The 23,230-nt window shown below is 37.2% G+C and overlaps 1 protein-coding gene across 1 annotated transcript in view; it reads left to right on the forward strand.

The window, feature by feature from the left end:
- Window positions 1-8,234: 8,234 nt before the first annotated feature.
- Window positions 8,235-23,230, forward strand: part of LOC134839963 (uncharacterized) — a 48,149-nt gene continuing 33,153 nt past the window's right edge. Inside the window, exons 1-2 of the mRNA XM_063855595.1 lie at window positions 8,235-8,582; window positions 10,879-11,042. Of these exons, the coding sequence (XP_063711665.1) occupies window positions 8,257-8,582; window positions 10,879-11,042 (490 nt within the window). The 5' untranslated portion in view covers window positions 8,235-8,256. The remainder of the gene's footprint in view (window positions 8,583-10,878; window positions 11,043-23,230) is intronic.

Raw genomic sequence — 23,230 nt, forward strand, 5'->3', positions numbered from 1 at the left:
CGATGCGACAGGATTCAAAAAACACGGATGATGAAAGGACGAGCAATGAATATCCGACCTAACCTATTATAGGAGAATGTTACGGATTTTGGAGGGGCAACGTATGTTACTGCCTCAAATACGTGCGATGACTCATCCAATACTAAAGGGTTGCAAATTAAGGAGATCGGTGTTGCAGTTGCAGGAAATCACGTGTTGCCAATGCGAGGTTCGGGTTATAGAACTGACTGAAGTAGTTGGGATGGCTCACAGGAGGTGATGCTGAAACAACTGCAGTATGACGAAAAATTTTATATACGAAGGTGATGAAACAATTTCAAAATTAGCACACGTTGCAGGCTCAGTATTGATCTGCTGATTTGCATCTGAAAACCCGTGTGGTTGTGTTACATCATGGTTTAGGTTCGACCCATAATTGCCGTCATTTCGCTGAGCGTTAGTGCCGGCAGCAATCTGCGTAAAAGATTTACGAATCATGGGAAGTACTCAAGCCACATGCATCATGGTAGAAGACAAGCCACCTAATTGGTCTTTACACACAGGAAACGCATTCAGTTCAGATGTGTATGCGGTCAGTACAGTTACGGTCACTACCGGATTCAAATTCAGCAAATTTTCCACTCAAGTTTTTGTACGTTTATCTTCTGTTTCCCTGTGAGAGCTTAGCAAGCTAGCAAATGAGTCAACATAGTCGGAGTCTTCCTCCAATTCAGCTGCAGCTATTTTGGCTTCAACATACTTTTTTCTATTCTCCTCGCGGATTTGTACTACTTTTAACCTTTGCTTGATTTCTAGTCAGCGCTTTGATGCTTCATTTTCTCTCTGGATATCTTCTGTTCTTACTTAAGCCAACAGCAACTCTTTTTTTTGTATTGAGTGGAAGTCATTGAGACGGTTTCACTATGACATGAGACCTTAGACCGAAGTGAACTTCGAGGTTTTTCGGAAGTTTTCGAGGAAACCACTTCCCCCGAGCGCGATGAAACGGACCTTACTTGTCCATCAGATTCTACAAATTTCCTAGCTTTCTGAACTACCTCATCGTGTCTTTTTGTCACCAGGTCAAGACACTGTTCCAATTCCTCGCAAATCTTATCTTTGTTCTAGCATTTTCCGCCATTTGACTTATCTCGTCTTTTTTGAAACTTTTTTTTCCCAGGAAATCAATTGCATTTTTGATGTAAGTCTCAACAATCGCCTTTCGTTTTTTGTTCTCTATGGCTTCTTCCTTGTATTGATGAAAACTGAGGAGCTCAATCTTCAAACTACGCCGAGACTCAAGAAGCTTTAGGACTTTCCTACCTAATTCTTGATTCATTGTGATAAACAGTTACGATGTGCTTTAACGGTTAAAAGGAAGGGACGTTTCAAACCTTAATTCAATACAAAAACAAACGAAGCAACTTTGAAGCACTGCAGCGCTGTGACATAAATGCAATAATTTATACAAGAGTTACAAGACCGAGCTTCTGAGCAAAAGACCTGTTTACCTCGTCTAGGTGCTCCTGTATTGACTCAGGTGAGTGTGCGTTGCTTAAAGAGCGCTTGTTGCTTTTTATTCAATCTAATTTTCCTCTTAGTCTTAGCAACAAGTGTTCTCAGATTTTCGCCGTTTCTGCGAATGATCCGGAAAGTTTTGATCTTTAAATTATCGGGCTGGTGTAATGCCAAGTACTGTTTGCGCAAACGCTCATCGTTAGCTTTACGTTTAGATATCAAATGATCGACTATACTGATAGTTGGAATAGCTGAACTTTTTGATTTCTCAAAAATTTCCTCAGTTCCGGTGCGTTTCCAGTAGACAAAAGCACTAATTTTTATCACTTAATATATAGATAACATTAAAAAGTAACAAGGATAGTCGGTTACTGTGCAAGTAGCACAATGTTTTGACCATTGTCTTAAAAATATTTAATTTTTTTTCAAGTTATCGTCGTTTTTTTGTCGTGGTGAGATAAAAGTAGCTGAAAGAAAATTTTAGCAGCTTTTTGATTTTCGAAAAACGTTTTATTCCAAAAAGGCGTTTAAGTACTCAAAGTAAACTTTCATTACCCATGTAAAACTAAGTTTGTACCTTTTAAATTAAGCTGTTATAAGCTTTTAAGCAATATTAAGGCTGCTCGCTTGCTTTACTTGCTCGAAAAAAGACAAAAAAATTAAAGATTTCAAACTTTTTGGAATCAAAGATTTCAAACAAAACTGCAAGGGCTTTAATATGATACACCATTCAACCCGGTCCGTAGATTATTTTTGTTGCTTGATTTTGCGTGGAAAAAAACTACATCACACCCGAATACAAAGTTCCTCTCCATTTTCAATGGTCGGAACAATCAACCAAGTAGTACGATTTCTCGACAAAACATTGGTAGTTTCTAAGAAATGAGTGATTTTTGTTAAGTTGAAGCTTTTGCTTCAATGGTTGGTTTTTCATTGTTTTAAATTTGCTAACTAGCCTGTATAGAAGTTTCTGCTGTTCGAATTCTGTGTTAACATTTTTAGTACTCGGGTCGAGGTCCGCGACTTAAGGAAAGATCGGCGCGACTCAAACTTGGCAATTCCAGACCGGCGCGACTTGAATTGGCAATTCCAGACCGGCGCGACCGAAACTTGACAATTGAAGACCGGCGCGATTGAAAACACCGTCGGTACCGGCGCGAACTAAGGTAATGGCGCTACCGGCGCGACTGAAAATTTTCATTCCCAGACCGGCGCGACTGAGAACAAACCGCCGCGACATGCACGACTGAGCAAAATACCAAAATTATTTTTTTAAGTCGCGCCGTTGGTCTTATCTTAAGTCGCGCCGTTGGTCTTATCTTAAGTCGCGCCCTCAGTCTTAAGAAAATACTTAAGCGGCGCGACTTAACAAATGACTGACGGCGCGACCTAAGAAAAAACTTAAGCGGCGCAACTTAAGAAAAAACTTATGCGGCGCGACTTAAACAAAGACTTAAGCGGCGCGACGTAAGAAAAGACTTAAGCGGCGCGACTTCAGAAAAGACTTAAGCGGCGCGACTTAAGAAAAGCCTTAAGCTGCGAGGCTTAAGAAAAGATTTAAGCGACGCGACTTAAGAAAAGACTTAAGCGGCGCGACTTAAGAAAAGACTGACGCCGCGACTTAAGAAAAGGTTAACGGCGCGACTGCAAAATCCAGTCTGAAAACGGTATGCGGCGCGACCCACAAAGTCTTTTTTTAAGTCGCGGACCTCGACCTTGGTATCAACTTGTTGTTTTCGAAGAAATGGTGAATTTCAATGTCTAATTCTAAAGATGCTGGTAGCTGCGGTTTATCGAGCAATTTTTTTGTTATTCGTTGTTTTAGATTGGGTTTAGGTTTGGGGTTATGATGAGGGCTCGTAGATGTGGTTGATAAGTACTTAGGGTTTCATCGTGGACTCTGAGTGGGGCGATTGAATAGTCTTGTGAGGTCTGCATAGTTGGTTTATAAATTTGACGGTGTAGTGGAATAAAAATCGTGGTTATTAATGGATTCAAAGGTTCTTCGGTGTGAGTTCGTTGGAAAGCCGAAAGTTTGGGCTACTTGGTTGTTATATGGAGAGAGAGCCTGTGCTGTTGAGAAGGGTTGTCGGTGAGTTTAGGAAAGAAACAGTGGTGATTAGTTGAGTTTCTGACTGATATATGGGAGACAAAGTGTTATCAATAGGACCAAGAAGTATCGATAACTAGCTGTCGATTCAAGTTTGATTGAAAACTGATTGTCATTCTATGAAAAACTAACGAAAACGTGATTGCTCCACTAATGTTTGAAATTGTTTTTCGGTATGGTTATGATTTGGCGGGATTTTAGAGTTTGAAAAGGTTGAACAGACCTTAAAACTGTTGGATTTATACATATGACTCTCTGCTGCACAGTGTTTTCAAAAAAGCTTTTACTTTCTGATTTCGCTTCGTTTTTTCTTTCCTTTCGAATTTTGAACTGAAAATTCTAATTCAGTATATCCATTAAAGTTATATATATCTACAACAATGGTCAGCGGAATCCACGAACAAATCTCGAAACATTTAATAACTAAATCGGTGGATGTCACCTTTTACTATTTTGGAAACACAAAACCGAATAAATTCAAGACTTGGAGTCATTGGCTTGAGAGTGTATGGAAAAACAACACACAGTATATAGCTAATTCGAGTCAGTATTTGGGATTGCGTCAATGCCAAATACTTGTTTTGGAAGCATAAATCGAATAAATTCAATATTTGGAGTCATTGGCTTGAGAGTGTATGTAAAAACAACACACAGTATATAGCTAAATTGAGTCAGTATTTGGGATTGCGTCAATCCCAAATACTGATTTTGGAAGCATAAAGCCGAATAAATTCAGTATTTGAAGTCATTGGCTTGAGAGTATTTGGGATTGCATAAACCCCAAATACTGGTCAGTATGTGGGATTTTATCAACTCCAAATACTGATGATCTAGTAGATTCCGATTCTAGTGAATTGAGATCGAATTGAGATCGAAGTTGACAAGATTTGAGATCGAAATTGGGTTGAGAGGAGTTGAGACCAAACGTTTGGTATTTCAACTGGTAGTTGATAAATGCAGTAATTCAGATTGATTTTTCTGGTGACCATCTAGTAGATAAAAGATTTAATTTTAAATGCTATACCACACATATACTTATATGTAAACGGAATCCGCAAATGAAATGCCGATTCCAGTTAATATTTGCGGATTCGACTTATAATTTGCGGATTCCGCTTACAGTTGCTACATTTTCACTATACAAAAGTCTTAATATTTGTTTGTGGATTCCACAAACTGTTCTGGATTCCGCAAATACGGTTGCGGATTCCGCAAAATCGCCTATTTTAGGAGCGATTTTGAGCGGTTCAGTGTTTAGGTATTTGTTTGTGGAGTTCAAAACAGCAAAAAAGATCGAAGAAAAGCAGCAAAGTTGCGGATTCCGCGACGAATCTGATTTTGGCCTGTTTCGGAATCCGCTTACAATGCACCGAATGCACAGTTTTGCCTCGTATTGCTGTCCATAATTTTTTGTTAACACAAAATGGTTAAAATTAAGACCTTGAGAACCAACAAAATTGCTACACAGACTCTTACGAGACTCGTGATCACTACAATGGCTATGAAGTGGAATAAAAAACTCGACTGAACCATTTGGTAAGCTACACTAAATGACAAAAAGAGTCGCAAATTCAGCTTTCCATTTCTACGAAGAAATTTAAAGACATTTCTGGACAACATTCATTTAGAGTTTCAGCAAGTTTTTCTACATCTACTGTGAGCAAATAATCTCAGCTAACACCTCTGCAACTAATAATACTTGGTTGAAGATCTACCATTTTTCTGCGAGTTTGAAAGGGCTAACCATGTAGCAGAAATTGCAGCAAAGCAGGTTATTTAAATGGTACTAGGGGAGGTTGCAAAATCAAATTGATTGATTTATATTTAATGCAAAATAGTTGGCGATATCAATTTCGATCAACAAATCTGAACGACGTTAATAAGCCTAAAAATGCTCATTTTGTCGTCGAATTTAGTTTTCAACTGATTTCAAAAAGTAAAAAGCGTTTCCAAAAGTTAATACAAGACTGCTCGTATCAGGGCGAAGCTCTGAAGTTCCGACTGCCTTTTAACGTTTATGGAGCAGTAGTAACATAAAAAACTAAATGTAATAAAATAAAATGAAAAAAAAAATTTTTTCTAAAATTTGAAAATTTTTCTATGAAAATCATCCCCCCACACGCCATATAAAGTACAAGACAATAGATTTCGCTCCTTTTAACAAATTAATTATGGCAAATAAGCTTCTTTCAACCAATTTGAAACGATTTCTAAGACGGATTAACTCTCCGCTTACGCGTTAATAGCGCGAAATATATCGCGCGTTAATTGTCCCAAATTGGCCAAAATGCAAATCTTTAAACCCCCATAACTTAACGAAAAATGATCACAGGTGAAATATCTTTTCAAATTTGAGCTCAAGACAACAATAGCTTTAGAATGATATAAAAAAATTCCGTCAAAAATGGCTAGTTAAAAAGTCGAAATTTGTCTGAAGAAAAAAAAACCCACCCCGAGCACAAATATTACGTTTTTTTCGTATCGAAAGTCGGAACAATAACAAAAAGGCTTGAGTTTTTAAATTGTTCAAGGTTAAATTGTTCAAGGTCACCGATATTGCCAACAACTTGGCATCAAATATAAAAAAATTGTGTAAATGTTTTTTTTTGTATAAAAAACTACCCCCACCCCTTCGACAAATCCCTATGCGCACAAACTGATCTGCAAGTACATTTTTCTTCATTCCTCGTGCTGTCGATATAGAAAAAGAAATGAATTGAAGAGTTGAACATAGTTTGAAAAACAATATGCCCTTACTCGAAATAATTACTTGATGATCCTTTTTTTTGCCATCCGCTCTTTCCGGGTGCGCTCTTTCTCGGTTTCTCTTTCTTTTAATGTATCAATGTCAAGATGCATCCGCGCCCTTTTTTAAAAGCTTAATTAAAGTCATCTAATGTTTCAATGTGACGCATAAACAGAGGGTGATTACTCGCCTAAAAAGCCGAAGTACAAGATGGTAGAAACAAAAGTTGCTCCAATAAGGGTAATAAAAACAATAAGTCTTTTTACCTGAGCTTTACCCATTTGCATTGAGATTTACTTGCATTATGTTTTAAGTAAAATTTTTATTCTTTTTTAGGTTGTTTTTGGTTTATTAATATTGAACCAAAACCTTTGAACATGAAAAAGAAGAGCACATGTGGCTTTGGTTTTATTTAGTTTTTGTTCAGTTTTTTTTTCATTGCCGTAAAAATGGTCCAATCTGTTGGGTTCTTTAGCTCATAATTACCAACAATTTAATTTAGAAATCAAGTTAACATCCCCCCTCCCTAGATATTCTTCAAAAGTAAACTTCGGATTTTTTTCATGATTCATTTCCAAATATCAAAACTATGAAATTTCGTCCCTAGAGCAGAAAAAAATCAAAATACTCCTTACAGAGAGGACCATCTGGTCTTCTTGATTGGCCTTTACGTTTTGTAATTTCCCCTTGTTTGCAACCAGAAGGGCAAATATTACAGGACAGATATTACAGGGGGCACCATACGGCAGATTGTCGAGTTGATCAGCTGGGACTCAGGATGTGCTTTCTCTATGGTTCCTGTAATTAATATAGAATACGCGACCTCAAAGTTGACTTCAACATTCCAGTTCATTTTCAGATGCATTAATTTTATGCTAATATAATGGGCCGAAAATAATTTAGAATAATTAAAAAATTGACCTCAAACATTCCATTTCACTTTTAAATGCATTATTTTTATGCAAATATAATTGGCCGAATATAATTTTATATAGAATAATACAAAAAATTGACCTCAAACAATCAAATTCATTTCAAAAATGCATTAAATTTATGCCAATAATAAATGGCCGAGAAAAAATTTTTCAATTTGATGTCTCATTTGAAAAATTGCTAGCAACAAAAAAAGCACCAATTCGTTCATTTTTAAAAAAATAAATATCAAACTTGAGTGACAAAAGAGAGTCAAAAAACAAACACAAAATTAATCGACTTTTCTAATTCAATTTTTAGAAATCGAATACGAGCTCTCTCAAAACGCTGGAAAGATTATATTTAAGAGACCATAGTTTAGAGATATATTAACAATTGCGGCGAATAATAATAACAAAATGGCACGAATTCATCTATTTCGTGCCATTTTGTTATTATTTTTCTATTTTAGAGACCATAATTAAGAGATATTAGTAATTTGAAGCCAAGGGAAAGGTGAGCAAAAATGAAGTTGATAGGTGAAGTGGAAAGGCAAGCAAACACTTTTTTCTACATAAATTAAGCCATAAAAGAATTGAAATATTTTTTTCACATTTTTCTATTGGTCAATGGCAGTTTTTATTCAAAAAGATGGCCAATAAAAACATCTCCAAAAAAATTGTCAATTTATTCTCAGTTAAAACGATAATTTACTTTAGCTTAATTTTTGAGATCAACATAGTATTCAAATTACAATTATCCATTGAGGGATTGACAGTTTTTTTGAGTTTCGAAGAAAAGTTGTCGTCAAAAAATTTATACTTGGATGAAAAATACTCTGAGGATCATTATTGATTCATTGAATTACCGGTCCGTTTTATGGGAACTAGTTTTCGTAAACATTCAACATTTCTTTATCCCAATATCGAAAGTGCTTTAGTTTTGTTATTTGAATAAAACTGACCAGTTGAATAAAAACTATTGTTTCGAGATGGATGTTTTAAACTTTACAAATTTGACAGAAACGGACGAAAAAGTTCGATATGTGCTTTCCATTCCTGAAAAAATTGCTCAACATATCATGTGGCCCACGACTATTGCCGCAATTATTGGAAATTTCCTTCTTTTACTCGTGTTTTCCCAGAGAGCGCTCCTTAAAGCTCACGATATGCTAATTGCAACTCTGTCCTGCTTCGATCTTGTTCACGCTTTCATGAATATTTTCAACTATTACTTGATGTACAAAATAAACGATCTCTTCCCAAAGTTTAATTGCTTTTTCAACAACCTGCTCTACCATTTCGTACTACTTTCAAGGTAAATGAAACATAAATTAGTCGAAAAAGAAAAGAATATAAAATAAAGTCAACCTTTCTGTTGGCGAAACCTTTCTGTTGGCAAAATTCTGTTGGCGAAACCTTCTGACGGTAACGCAACTTTTGTCATTGTTGTTGTTGTTTTCAGGGAGGAGTAGGTTTTGAAACTATTTAAAAGGTATTTTTATGTTGACAGGTTTCACTGGTCCGGCGTGAATTTAAATTGAGGGATACCCATTTTCTCAGAGATTCCAGCTCTTCACTACCTTGGCATTACTTAACAACATCTGTTTTTTGTCAACCAACCCTAAATGGTTCTAAGTGCGCACTCGGCGCCAATAGGCACTGTTTTGATTGGGGAGCTCGTGTCACAAAAACGAAAAAAAATTTGACCAAACTTCCAAAAACTTCTCAGAGTTACTAATTTTGGTAAATTTTTTACAGCGGCTCATTTATTTGTCATTCGATGGCTTCGGCCCAGTACAAAATATTTGAAATTTCATATAAGTTTGTCAACAAAAAGGTTGAAACAAATCAAAAACGCCGAAGAAATTGGGGTTTTGCCCAAAAATTTGGGTTTTTTCAGGATGCGGCGCTCTTTCGTAAAACTAAGAAAATTAATTAGAAAAACTTTGGGGTTCGTCGGCCAAATTGAGCGTGATGAAATAGTACCAAAGGGAGGGTTCTTGAGTGGCGAGGGCACATATCTGGGGAAAAGGAGCGACGCCCCACATAAACCCGCTGCTCGGATTTAAAAAAGAATTAAAAAGGACCAACTCAGCGGTTTTAAGAACGCGAATTGTTGTACATTAGTAACAAAAAACATCTTTTTTATTCCGAGCACTCAAAGAATGGCCAGGGTCTTGGATTCGGATAGTTTTTTAGCCTATTTTGACTAACTCGTAGAGTTTCGAGTGTGGTTTCATATTGCAACCGTTTCGGTCGTAACAGCGTCGAGAAAAATTGGTCTGCATTTTTAGTTTTTCAGACTAAATTAGTCGAAACTTCTGATGAGAAGCTGCTCTCTCAATTGTTAAAATTATTTAGCTAAGCTAACAGATATTCTTGCATTTGTTTTGATTCAATGGCTCTTTCTAGAAAAACAACAACAACATATTCAGGCAAAAATCGAAGAAATGTATATATTTTTGATGTTACTAGTTTTGGTCGGAATTTTCTCTTCTATTTGCACAGCAACCGACTATACTTGTTCAGTTATTGGACATACTTAAAAAAGTTAAACTATCGTTTAAATTTTTCAGTTTGTACGTCACATTTATCTACAGTCACGGGACATAGAAGTTGTAAATTTTTGACCTCAGCGTGCAAATGAACAATCATCAGCGCGAAATGTTCATAAATTTTGGCCGATTTTTGACGCCTGACCAAGTAATTTTTTAATTCTCTTATCTCTTGTTTATTGGCGGCATAAACCATAAATCAAGCTCATCACTGTCCCAAAGAACTAATTTGAACCCATAAAATCAAACTCCTTACATTGCTTGTGGGATAGTTCCCACAGCAAGAAAACTTCTAAAAACTAGGGACTACTGGCTGTTTTTTGCCTTCGAAATAAGATTTCTAAGTTATTTCAAATATTTTCATCTTAGCATTTGGTAAAACATGAACGCAATTTCTTATATTTGGTAAAACATGAACGCAATATTTGAAGAGAAAATGACAAAAGTGTGAAAGCAAAATTCTTAGCATTTGGTAAAACATGAACGCAATATTTGAAGAGAAAATGACAAAAGTGTGAAAGCAAAATTCGTTCATTTGCTCGTTGAAACCACCAAGACTTTTCGTATAACAAAGCAAAGCCATGATTGTTCCGAATGCACTATAAGCTCAGATAAAAAATTTTTTATTGGTATATAACAAAATAATGAAAAAGAGAGTTTTTCATTTTTTTTTTCATTTTATCCCCCACGCTATGTGAATCACAAAGGTCGAGTTCAACTGGTTTCTCTTACTGGTTTAATAGGACTAAATTGCTGCTATTTAAAATACAAAGGGCGAGTTCAACGTCTCGTACTGGTTCAATAGGAGCCAAGTTAGCAATTTTCAAAACCCTTGAATTTTAGGAAAAATAATCACAGGTAAAATATCTTCTTAAGTTTGACCTCAAAACTACAAAGTCATTCAGATGGTATAAAAAAACGTCCAAAATAGTCAAAAATTGATTGAACAAAAAACCACCCTAAGCATAAGTTCTCCGCACTTTGTTTGAAAGTCAAAACAAAAAGTTGAAATTTTATGCCCCGTGTTTTATAATACTTTTTTCTGGTTTCTCGCAGTTGCTTCACTCTAATTGAGATCACCATCGACAGGCTACTGGCTGTATGCAGTGTATTGTTTCACCGAATCCACGCCACGAAGAAGCTCTGCTACGTCACAATTGCATGCACCCAGCTTCTCGTCATCTTCCTTGTCATGCCCTCGGCTGGAATCTGTGTCGACGGTAAGGAACTACTCGGAACTGCGTAACTTACTTCAATCAAACTTATAGATCCGAGAAGCCCCATTTTTGAGGAAAATGTCGCGGATCTCAAATTCTCAAAATGAACTGCACGATATTATGTGTGGGAGGATAATTTAGAATGTTCATCAGAAAAAGTGAAATCTTGAGCTAGCTTTCTAAAAAATATCTTGCCTATGACTAATTTTCGTAAAATCATGGAGACTTGAAAGTTTCCAATTGGGCCAACTTGGGGAACTATTATAGTGGGAGAAATATTAATTCGGCTCAAAAATTTTTCAAACTATCTGATTTTGTTTTACATTGCAAAAAGCTCATGGCATTAAAATGGCATTTTTGCTTTAAAAAAAAACTCAAAAAGTATGAAAAAAATCAGCTATGTTTTTTTAAATACTTTTTAAAAATTCCATTAATGACTGAAAATTAAAAAAAATACTCCAAGACATTAAGGGGCTTCCATTCGATACGAGTAGTCTTGTCCTTATTCAAATCAAAACTACGAGTTTTTTCTGAAACCTTTATTTCTGCTTTTTAGAAGACAAATTGAGCCAATATATTAAAATACATTCAACTTTGTTTTTAGAACTAAGAAGATCCCAATTCTGTATTCAAAATAATTGAAAAGAAAAAAAGCTTTCTAAAAACTGAATAAGACTGCTCGTACACTAGCGCGAAACCCAGGATGTTCCGACAGAAATTTAAGAACAATTTAAAAGAATATTTTTTTAAAAAAACGAAAAAACTATTGAAAAAACGCAAATTACTACCCCTCCCCCCTTCACATGCATATTTCAACCACAAAAGACTTTTTTGGCGTCTTGTATCCTATTAATACGACCAAACTACAGCCTTAATTCAACTTGGAACGCATTAATTCGCCTTGAACAAGACTGCTTGTATATCAGGGCGAAGCCCTGAATGCTCGGACTGAACTTTAAGGTCAAATTTAAACCTTTTTGCTCGAAAAAATGACAAAAGATTGAAAAAAAATATACTTTTTTCATATAAACGACAAACCCGTCAAAATCAAAAACTGCGAGTTAAAAAGTCAAACTTTGCCTGGAAAAAAACACCCGAGCACAAATGTTCCGTCACCTTGGTTGAAAATCGGAATAAAAACTTTAATGCTTTTGTGAGTGAGCAATTCTCTAAGTTATAATTAAAATTTACACAAAAAGATAACTATTTAAAAAAAAAACCTATAAAGTAATCAAAACGTTGCTTCTCAAAATGTTGCTGTTGGAGGAAAAAAATTCAGTTGAAGTGGATAAAAAGAAATTACAAGAATTCCTTTAACAAGTTTTGCTTAGAAGTTAAAAAAAACACTGAAAAAACTTTATTTAGAAGTTGCAATGAGTTTGCGATAACTAGGAGGGCGGCTATTATCTTTAGAGCTAAAACAAGGATGTTCAATTGTGGAGTTTCAAAATTTAATGTTACGTTGTTTGTTCTTTCGTTAGTAGTTCAGATCGACTGGCTTAAATCCATACATGAGTATAGCAAACTGAAGTGAACCAAAGATAAACTTCTAAAACAGCACCTCTGACCTTGACTATTCATAAAAAAACAAAATCATTAATATAATTACATAGCGCCAATAATACACTTAACTGCAACTGCAGTAATAAAACTATGTCCCAGCTCAAGGTTGCAGCAACCGCAAAACTAAATTCCCCTGAGGACCAAGAAAATTTTATCTTTCAAATAAAAAAAACATTAATAATATACTAGAATAATGAGAGTTTAGGACTCAATTTGATGAATAGGTGCGTCAATGAATTTTTAGTTTCAGCGTTCCAAATTTAGTGGCACTTTCCACTTGGCATCCCAAGTTCTGGAAATGTCGAGGGCGGCATACTCAAACTTTCGCCGAAACAAATGGGTCACCAGGAGTCCTAATCTTGTCTCCATTGGCTTGTCTGTCGATAGGCCTCCGAAGCTAGATGATTTAATTCAGCAATGGCATCGTCGGTACTGATCTCCTTTACTTAGTGCTGTTTTGAGCTGCCTAGACGTTTTGGCCCCTGATTTTTATTTGATCTCTTACTACGGCAGACTTTACTCCCGTCGGGTCATCTACGCTTGAATCATCAGAGAATCCTGATGGAGTGCTGAGTCCCCCCGTGGTATGTTCCTCCGAAGTCGTCTCTTTGGCGTTCAAATTTTCTTCTGCGGTCTTCTGTTTTCCCCTCGTTAAGACTTGGTCTGCTAGGTTCTCCCACTCTTCTGGGGCCATATCTTGCTGTTGAAAACTGTTGAGAATCGTGTTAGGGAATATGTCTCGATCTATCATTGTGATTTTAGTACTGCTTTTTTCGGTGATTGAGGACTGCTCGGCTTTTGGACTTCTTGCGTCCGCACACTCTCTACTGTTTTCGCCGATTCTCAAATGCAGCTTTTAATTTCTTTTTCTCTTGTGCAGTATATTTCTGCGGTTTTTGTTTCATAGCTACTTCCTCCTGGGTTATTTTGGTCCTATTGACTCTGGACCACCATGATTAGGTTTCGCTCTTTTAACCACTAGGTTTAGGCTGCCTCCTACTGGTGTGTCGTTTGATGTCAACACTGTGTCGCTATTCTGAAAGAGTTCATTTGCCTTGCTCTTCTTGTTGCTAACTCGGGGATTCTTCCCCAGATTCGCTTTCCAGTGGTGGCTGATGTTTTCTTTCGGCTGCTTGAGAGGACTTGTAAACTTGTCCTTCTGGCTCTCTTTCTATCCGGTATTTGGCAATCCTTTGAGTGATATTTTTGACCTCGTTAGATCACTTTTGCGGTAAATTGAACCCGCTGCTGTTGCGACCGTTGTAGGTGTCTCCGATACCACTGTGCCTCTCAGCGGATTCGTTAATGCTAATCCACTCTTCCAGTTTTCGTCTATGAGAAGAAGGTTCGGGGTAGTTCTGTGCTCGAAGATTTAGGTTTGTCTCTAAGAATCCGCGTTCCCAGGAATAGAGCAATTCATTCCTAAGGTCCGGATTATTCGTGATTGTGTCGCAAACGATCCTTCGAAGATCGTTCTCCGCTGAATCTCGCCTCCGGTAGTTCCACTTTGCGGTTGCCTCGAGTAACGCTTTAAGTGTCCTCGCCCGGTCTCTGTTGCATGCCGATGCAATCTGCTGCTTGAACAGCGGGCTGACCTCTCTGCTTTTCTGGCCTTTTCGTACAACCTTCAGTGAATCTCGGGTTGGGTCAATCCGTTTCTTCAATTGGCTGGCAGTGAGCTCGGACCTCTAAAAATGATTTTTATCTAAATTTTCAGAATTTATAAACATTTATCTCATATGATCTTAAATTCAGTTTTGGAAGTCTGCCAAAGGGTGTCTCGAATGGCGCTTGTTGGATGATTTTTTGCTTACTTCAACGCATGTTTCGAATTATTGTACTACGCAGAGTTTGATCGACTTTACGTTTTCTTCTACCAACATTACGCCGAGTCTTCTCTTTATTGTTTGAATTGTTCTTTCGACCGACCCACAACCGTGATGATTGCCAACGGGGCAAAATTTTTGCTCAATGTTATTATCAAGGCAAAACTTTTCAACGCATTTCCTTAAAACTCCAAAAATTGGTCTGTTCTTATTGATTCGTGTTTTATATGAGTGTCGATATAGGAGCGTTGAAGTTTTATCGAGGATTTAGTCCCCCCCATAGATTTTGTAACTTTGAGTGAAAGAAAATTCGGAAAACAGTCGATTGATACCAGCAGATAGATCTTTTTCTCTTTGTGATCTTCCATCGGACCGGCGTAGTCCAATTGGACTTTTGTCCCAGCTGCGGGAGCAGTGGAAGAGGTTTCGTTGAACTTTTCGGAAATAAGTATTTAGCATTTTAACCAAAACTAGTACTTTCCCTGCGCTCCTCGGGCAGATTGATCAATCCTTTATGCATATGGACCGCCACAAATAGTTCGACAAATCAAGCGTATTCTCCTGTCCTGGATGGCCTCGATGGATCCTCATCATAACAGCGGGTATGATTTGTCCTGGAACTGATAGCATATTAACTACTCTTATACAGTCGTCGATGACTGACAACTGATTCCAGAGTGGGTTCTTTTATGGCCCATTAACTCGAATCCTGCACGGTCGTTCCGTTCTACGACCCGTATTAAGCGATCCATCAAAAATTTTCGGAGATGAGCTCAGCCAGCAAGTTCTGGTCAAACTGTTTTGAGAAGCTAATGATTCCTATTTCTCCTAGCTGCTCTTTTTTCTGAAATATCTTCTTCTTGAAAATTTATTTGACCCTTGCTGACTGTTGTTTGACACTCACCTCTGGACTGCAATCCCCCATATTTTTGAGTGCTCCTCCCCCATTCAAATTTCTGTACTGGTAATTTTTGTATTTTTCATTTATTTTCTTCTCATATTATTCTCGTATTAACGGTCGAAGTTTATCCGTGAGGTTAGCAGCGTTGAGTATAAACTTAGAGAGGTGGTTTATGCTTCCCAGAAATAATGTAAGTTGTTTCAAGAATTTTGGATGATCTAATTTTTATATGGCCTCAGCTTTTGTAATTTTAGGTGTAACTCCGTTTTCTGACAATTTATGTCCCGGCCAATTCACCTCATTCATGAAAAATCCACTCTTTGACATTTTGGGAGATAAGCTTTTTTGATCTAGTTTGCCTAGTACCTCCTTAACCAATTTTTAGTGTTCAGATTTGGTACCCTTGGATAATTTCAAAATATCATCCAGAAAGCAGAACGTATTCTTTGCATTGATAATGGTGCGATCCATCGCTTTTCGAAATTCTGCTGGCATATCAGACAGGCCATAGAATACGTTAAGAAACCTATATGTACCGGTCAAATGTCCCCCAAATTTGTTAAAACTGCATTGTTTGGCAGTTTCCGCGGCCAGTTTCAGTTGGCTTTTGTGCCTACTGACTTTGCAGTGACAGTTTGATCCTCGCTGACTATCGAACGACACTCACCTCTGACGTGCAATCCTTATCCTCGGCGGTTAGGTCCACCTCTATAATTGCTTTCGTGGCTGATTCGTTGTTGTCTGACCTGCAATCCTTATCTTCGGCGGTTAGGTCCACCTCTAAAATTGCCTTTGTCGCCGATTCGTTGTTGTCCACTTTTGCATGCCCGATGAAATGATGTTTCCGTCACTTCCTCCTCCGTGATTTGTCCTCTGTCTTGCTTTCTGTTTTTTGTCCAAATATGTCATCCACAAATGACTGTCTGTTTAATGGTTTTGCATCTAGTGCCAACTTAATAGAGCCATATTTTTCCACGGTAATCACAAAAGTGGCTATAAAACAATCACTCGTTCATTTATCCAAACGCTCAATGTAACCTTTTGTCAACAGTTTTTCGATTTCTCTTTCAATTTTGTCTTGAATGTGTATTGAATAGGGGCATAACGAAAATTTAAACTTTGTTCTCACAACGTGGTTATCATTTCTGATTATCAATTCGCACCTTGACGGTCAGAACGGTCTTTATATTTTAGGTAATTTTTTTGTTTCCAAACTTCCGACCTCTCGCACAGTAGCAAGTCAAACATTGACCTTACTTTTGGGGCTTGTTTTTGTGTAAAGCTAATCCCCACTCTGTTCTGAAGATCTAGCCACAAAACTCATCGTGTACGATGTTAGTTATGTCCCTTCCTGCAGATCGTATATCCGCTTTTAATGCCTCAAGTATCACATTTGGATGTTTATTTTAGTCCAGGGACTGTGCCGGCAGGTTTAGTTGTTCTGCTTGGACAAGTTTTGTCTTCTGTGTCGATTCAAGAATTTGCTTCGCTGTCGACCAGTTTAAAAAGGAAATTGGTTTTCCGGTGTCCACGGTCGTGTTAATGATCTGATTATCAAAGGCTTTTGATTTTAGTAGACTGTTTTGAACATCTGTCTTTGTCCTCTAATCTCCTTTGGATATATCTTTTATTGCTATCCTTCCGTTTGACATTCAGTTCTTTTGACGTTATTTCGAATTCTTCACATGAGTCGAATGTTTTTATTAAATTACACTCTTCTTCATAGTTTTCTGTGCCTCCAGTGATCTCATTTACTTGCTTCGATTGCAATGTTTGAACTGTTTTCCCATTGCTGGGCAACTATTTAAGTGTCTCGCAATGAACAGTTTCCCACACCTATTGCATGGTTTCTTTTCTTTTGTTCGTTCTCTCATTTGGTTGTCTTTTTCTAAACTGATCACGATTGAATCTTTTATTCGATTGTCCACTGTTTCCCACCGCCAATATTGGTTCCTGTTTAATTTTTTTGTGATCCCAATTGCGATTTTGTTGCTGTAGCATTTAGGTTAGATTTCTGAAATGCCTGGTTTGTTTGCTTACTTTGTTTGGTTTTCAATACACGTGTTATTACCTCGTCTGGAGATAACGTTTCAAACGTGAGAGTATTTTGAAGTGCGGCGCTTCTCTTCTTAGAGATAAATAAGTCTCCTACCAATTCATCTTCTGAGGTAGCTAACGCTGATATTGCTGCCTGTGCAATTAATGCGGCATGGAACGTCCCCAGAATTTTTCTCGTCTCCTTTGAAGAGTTTGTTCCTTTCGTATGTAATACTCTGTGATTTTTCGTATGTAGCTTTGGCTAAAGCTACCGTTTCCTTAAACTCCAGCTCCGAAAGTTCTTCAAGCCGTTTTTTGTGAACATATCGTTTTTCCCCTCTGTTCCTAGGGCAAGGAACAATCTCGACACCAGAAGTTTGTGTACTTCAATGTTTTATAAATTTCGACCTACCTTTGGTCCCCTTTTTCTTCTTTCTTCAATTTCTAATGCGGCACGATCTCTGGCCAATCTATCTCTTGCTTCACGGGCTGTTATCGCAGCGGCATCCTCTCCCGTTCGGAGTGTTTCTGGTCTCGGGTCTGGTTCCTCTACGACAGCTTTCGGCGCTTCTAATAGTGTCTCCGGATTTAAATTCTCTTTTACCGTTACTGCCATCAGGAACTGAACAAACCATATCTTGAAATTCCATGGTAGGTCTGAATTAGTTGTGGTCCAGCATCCTGTGACAAGATACCTGTGGTCTGCGCCATGTGATAACTAGGAGAACGGCTATTATCTTCAGAGACAAAACAAAGATGTTTAACTGTTGAGTTTCAAAGTTTATTGATAGGTTCCTTGTTCTCTCGTTACTAGCTCAGATCGACTCGCTTGAATCCATACATGAGTATGGCAATTTGAAATGAATTTTAAATAATTTCTAAAACAGAACCTCTGACCTTGACTATACATAATTAACAATATCAGTAAAATAATTACGTAGCGCCAATAATACACTTAACTGCAACTGCAGTAAAAAAAACTAGGTTCCCGCTCAAGCTTGTTGCAACCGCAGTACTACAGAGTCTTTTGATTATCTTGAGACAGTTATTGTTATAATGATAAAACTTTCTGTAATTTCGATTTTCATGATTCATCAGAGAAAATATTTTCAGCTGAATTGCGATGGATTGGAGTGAATTATGTTGGTTTACGCCTTGAACTGCAGAAAGTCAAAATATGTACATTGTGGCTGCAAACTCAAAATTTTTTAGAAAAATTGCTCTTGAAAAGAAACATATCAAAAATTATTCCCTTTTTTGTTCGCATCTAAATTTTTGAGAACTTTAATCACAAATCATAAAAACAAAGCATTTTATTGGTCGTTTTTTAAAAACAAATTGACTAAAAGTTGCGTGCAGAAAATACGTTCGAAACAATTAAGTGTCATTTTTCATAAAAGGAGACAGCGTAACATCGTTGTGTTGTTCCGGCTTTAATATCGAAAGTAACGGAATACTTGTGATCGAGGTGGGTTTTTTTCTTCAGACAAATTTCGAATTTGGAACTATCCTTTTTTGACAAAATTCTTTATATATCATTCGAAAACTATTGTTTTCCTGAGCTAAAATGTGAAAATATATTTCATCTGTGAAGATTTTTTGTAAACTTATGGGGGTTTAGCGATTGCTACTTCGGCCAATTTGGTGCAAACAACGAGCGCTATAATTCGCGCTATTAACGCGTAAGCGGAGGTTTAAACCTCTTTAGAAATCGTTCTAAATTGTTTCAAGAAAGTTTATATGCCAGAAATGATTTGCTAAAAGGATCGAAACTCATCGCTTCGGACATAATAAGGCGTGTGGGGGGATGTTTTTACAAAAAATCTCATTTATAAAAAAATTGTGGCTTTCCAGTAGAATACTGATGGGAAGTTCTTCCACAGAGTTTATAATATTGTCCAGTTATTTTTGCACGTTGTGCAGTCGCGGCACATCTGCCAAGTGCAAAGGTTGAGGGTACTGTATTTTTCACTGTAGAATTTCCACATAAGAGTTGTGATGCGCTGTTTGAGTCCGTGTTCTATCCTGAAATTGACAAAAATGATCAATTCTATTTGCAACTCTGGTTGTACGAAAAACGAATTCTCCCCTGCGTTTTTCTATTCGAGTTTTGGGTAATTTGAAGGGCTCTAATGGTCGGTCTGGGGTATTTTTAGCTGTGGGAAGTGGAATGCTGTGGTGTTCGTAGTCAGTGCAGAGTTTTGAAAGCAAAAGTAAGTAATTGGTCTGTAGGAACATTGGCAGAGGTAAAATGTTGAGCATTCTAAGTTGATCAGTGTTTTTTTGTAAAATTGCTCTTGAAAAGAAACATATCAAAAATTATTCCCTTTTTTGTTCGCATCTAAATTTTTGAGAACTTTAATCACAAATCATAAAAACAAAGCATTTTATTGGTCGTTTTTTAAAAACAAATTGACTAAAAGTTGCGTGCAGAAAATACGTTCGTTCGAAACAATTAAGTGTCATTTTTCATAAAAGGAGACAGCGTAACATCGTTGTGTTGTTCCGGCTTTAATATCGAAAGTAACGGAATACTTGTGATCGAGGTGGGTTTTTTTCTTCAGACAAATTTCGAATTTGGAACTATCCTTTTTTGACGAAATTCTTTATATATCATTCGAAAACTATTGTTTTCCTGAGCTAAAATGTGAAAATATATTTCATCTGTGAAGATTTTTTGTAAACTTATGGGGGTTTAGCGATTGCTACTTCGGCCAATTTGGTGCAAACAACGAGCGCTATAATTCGCGCTATTAACGCGTAAGCGGAGGTTTAAACCTCTTTAGAAATCGTTCTAAATTGTTTCAAGAAAGTTTATATGCCAGAAATGATTTGCTAAAAGGATCGAAACTCATCGCTTCGGACATAATAAGGCGTGTGGGGGGATGTTTTTACAAAAAATCTCATTTATAAAAAAATTGTGGCTTTCCAGTAGAATACTGATGGGAAGTTCTTCCACAGAGTTTATAATATTGTCCAGTTATTTTTGCACGTTGTGCAGTCGCGGCACATCTGCCAAGTGCAGAGGTTGAGGGTACTGTATTTTTCACTGTAGAATTTCCACATAAGACTTGTGATGCGCTGTTTGAGTCCGTGTTCTATCCTGAAATTGACAAAAATGATCAATTCTATTTGCAACTCTGGTTGTACGAAAAACGAATTCTCCCCTGCGTTTTTCTATTCGAGTTTTGGGTAATTTGAAGGGCTCTAATGGTCGGTCTGGGGTATTTTTAGCTGTGGGAAGTGGAATGCTGTGGTGTTCGTAGTCAGTGCAGAGTTTTGAAAGCAAAAGTAAGTAATTGGTCTGTAGGAACATTGGCAGAGGTAAAATGTTGAGCATTCTAAGTTGATCAGTGTTTTTTTGTAAAATTGCTCTTGAAAAGAAACATATCAAAAATTATTCCCTTTTTTGTTCGCATCTAAATTTTTGAGAACTTTAATCACAAATCATAAAAACAAAGCATTTTATTGGTCGTTTTTTAAAAACAAATTGACTAAAAGTTGCGTGCAGAAAATACGTTCGTTCGAAACAATTAAGTGTCATTTTTCATAAAAGGAGACAGCGTAACATCGTTGTGTTGTTCCGGCTTTAATATCGAAAGTAACGGAATACTTGTGATCGAGGTGGGTTTTTTTCTTCAGACAAATTTCGAATTTGGAACTATCCTTTTTTGACGAAATTCTTTATATATCATTCGAAAACTATTGTTTTCCTGAGCTAAAATGTGAAAATATATTTCATCTGTGAAGATTTTTTGTAAACTTATGGGGGTTTAGCGATTGCTACTTCGGCCAATTTGGTGCAAACAACGAGCGCTATAATTCGCGCTATTAACGCGTAAGCGGAGGTTTAAACCTCTTTAGAAATCGTTCTAAATTGTTTCAAGAAAGTTTATATGCCAGAAATGATTTGCTAAAAGGATCGAAACTCATCGCTTCGGACATAATAAGGCGTGTGGGGGGATGTTTTTACAAAAAATCTCATTTATAAAAAAATTGTGGCTTTCCAGTAGAATACTGATGGGAAGTTCTTCCACAGAGTTTATAATATTGTCCAGTTATTTTTGCACGTTGTGCAGTCGCGGCACATCTGCCAAGTGCAGAGGTTGAGGGTACTGTATTTTTCACTGTAGAATTTCCACATAAGACTTGTGATGCGCTGTTTGAGTCCGTGTTCTATCCTGAAATTGACAAAAATGATCAATTCTATTTGCAACTCTGGTTGTACGAAAAACGAATTCTCCCCTGCGTTTTTCTATTCGAGTTTTGGGTAATTTGAAGGGCTCTAATGGTCGGTCTGGGGTATTTTTAGCTGTGGGAAGTGGAATGCTGTGGTGTTCGTAGTCAGTGCAGAGTTTTGAAAGCAAAAGTAAGTAATTGGTCTGTAGGAACATTGGCAGAGGTAAAATGTTGAGCATTCTAAGTTGATCAGTGTATTTTTGGCAGTGTTTTCCACATATCCACTTTACTACTTTCTTTTGAAAAATTTCAAGTTTTTGTAGGTCTTTCCTCAGAAAGCTCGCACAGTGACAGCCGTAGGTTAGGACTGGCAGAAATTTTTACAAAGGTGTTGACGTTATATGCTACATTTCGTCTTAGACTGGATAGTAATTTGTTTGCTTTCTTTAATTGTTCGGTTAGATGAGTGCTCCAATTAAGATCTCCTAGCATGTGAATACCCAGATCTTTTATAGATTTTGGCTGAGGTACACGATTTCCGTTCAAAAATAGATTTATATCAACACCTCTGAAGTTTATTTGAACGCATTTTTCGAATGTCAGTTCCATGTTGTTTTGTCTAACCCAATCTTCGATTTTTTTAGGTCAAGTTGTATTTCATCTTGTTTGCGTCCAACAGATAGAATTTTTAGACCGTCAGCAAATATTGAGGGGTCACTGAAGCGTAGGACTTCAGGAAATCATTTATAACATCACAGAACAGGAGTGGGCCCAGAAGTGAACCTTGGGGTACCCCGCTGGTTATTTCGAGGACGGTGGATGTGTAGGAATCAACCCGAACAAATTGCCTGCGGTTTCTAAGATAGTCGTAGATGATTTCAAGTAGGCATCCACCTACACCAAAATCACTCAATTTTCAGAGTAATAATTTGTGGGGGACTTTATCGAAGGCCTTGGAGAAATCAGCATAAAAAGCAATGATCTCATCATGGGGATTTTCATCCAGGGCTTTGTAGATTCGATTTAGGAATTGGAGCATGTTGCTCATAACGGAGCGTTTCTTGACAAAACCGTGTTGGTTTATGGAAAGATGGTCTTTAAAGTGCTCGTAGAGTGGAGAGTATTTGCATTTTTCAAAGATTTTGCTGTCAATGTTTAGAAGGTAGATTGGGCGATAGTTTTCAACATCTTTTGGGTAGTTTTCTTTGTGAATGAGTGTTACAGCCGCTGTTTTCCAACTCGTTGGCTTTTTGCGTATGCGTTTAATATTCTTGAAAAGCTTATTGAATATTTTACTCATTTGTTTGCCGCATCGTTGGTAAAACCCGGGAGGTAGACCATTTGGTCCACGAGTTTTTGTAGTGTCGCTGAAGTTTGTTAGGGTTGGTGATTCGCACTTTATGTCAAGGAAGTTGTAGTTCTCTTTGGCTGAAAACACTGAGTGAAAAAATGTGTTAAACATTTCTAAGTTTTCCTCTAGAATTGTTGTCATTTTGTCTTTGAACTTGATCGTTTTCGGGATGTTCGAAGCTCTATTGATATGCTTAAGGTGCTTGTAAATTTGACCACAGTATCTCGAACCAAAAAGTTTTTCTTGGTATGAGATTCGAGCATGTTCACATAATTCAGTGATTTGGCTTTCTAGTTTGGGGACCTTATTTTTTCGGTAGCTAGTTGGTCGTTTT

This window comes from Symsagittifera roscoffensis, chromosome 1 (genome assembly GCF_963678635.1).
Source record: "Symsagittifera roscoffensis chromosome 1, txSymRosc1.1, whole genome shotgun sequence".
Taxonomy (NCBI): Eukaryota; Metazoa; Xenacoelomorpha; order Acoela; family Convolutidae; genus Symsagittifera; species Symsagittifera roscoffensis.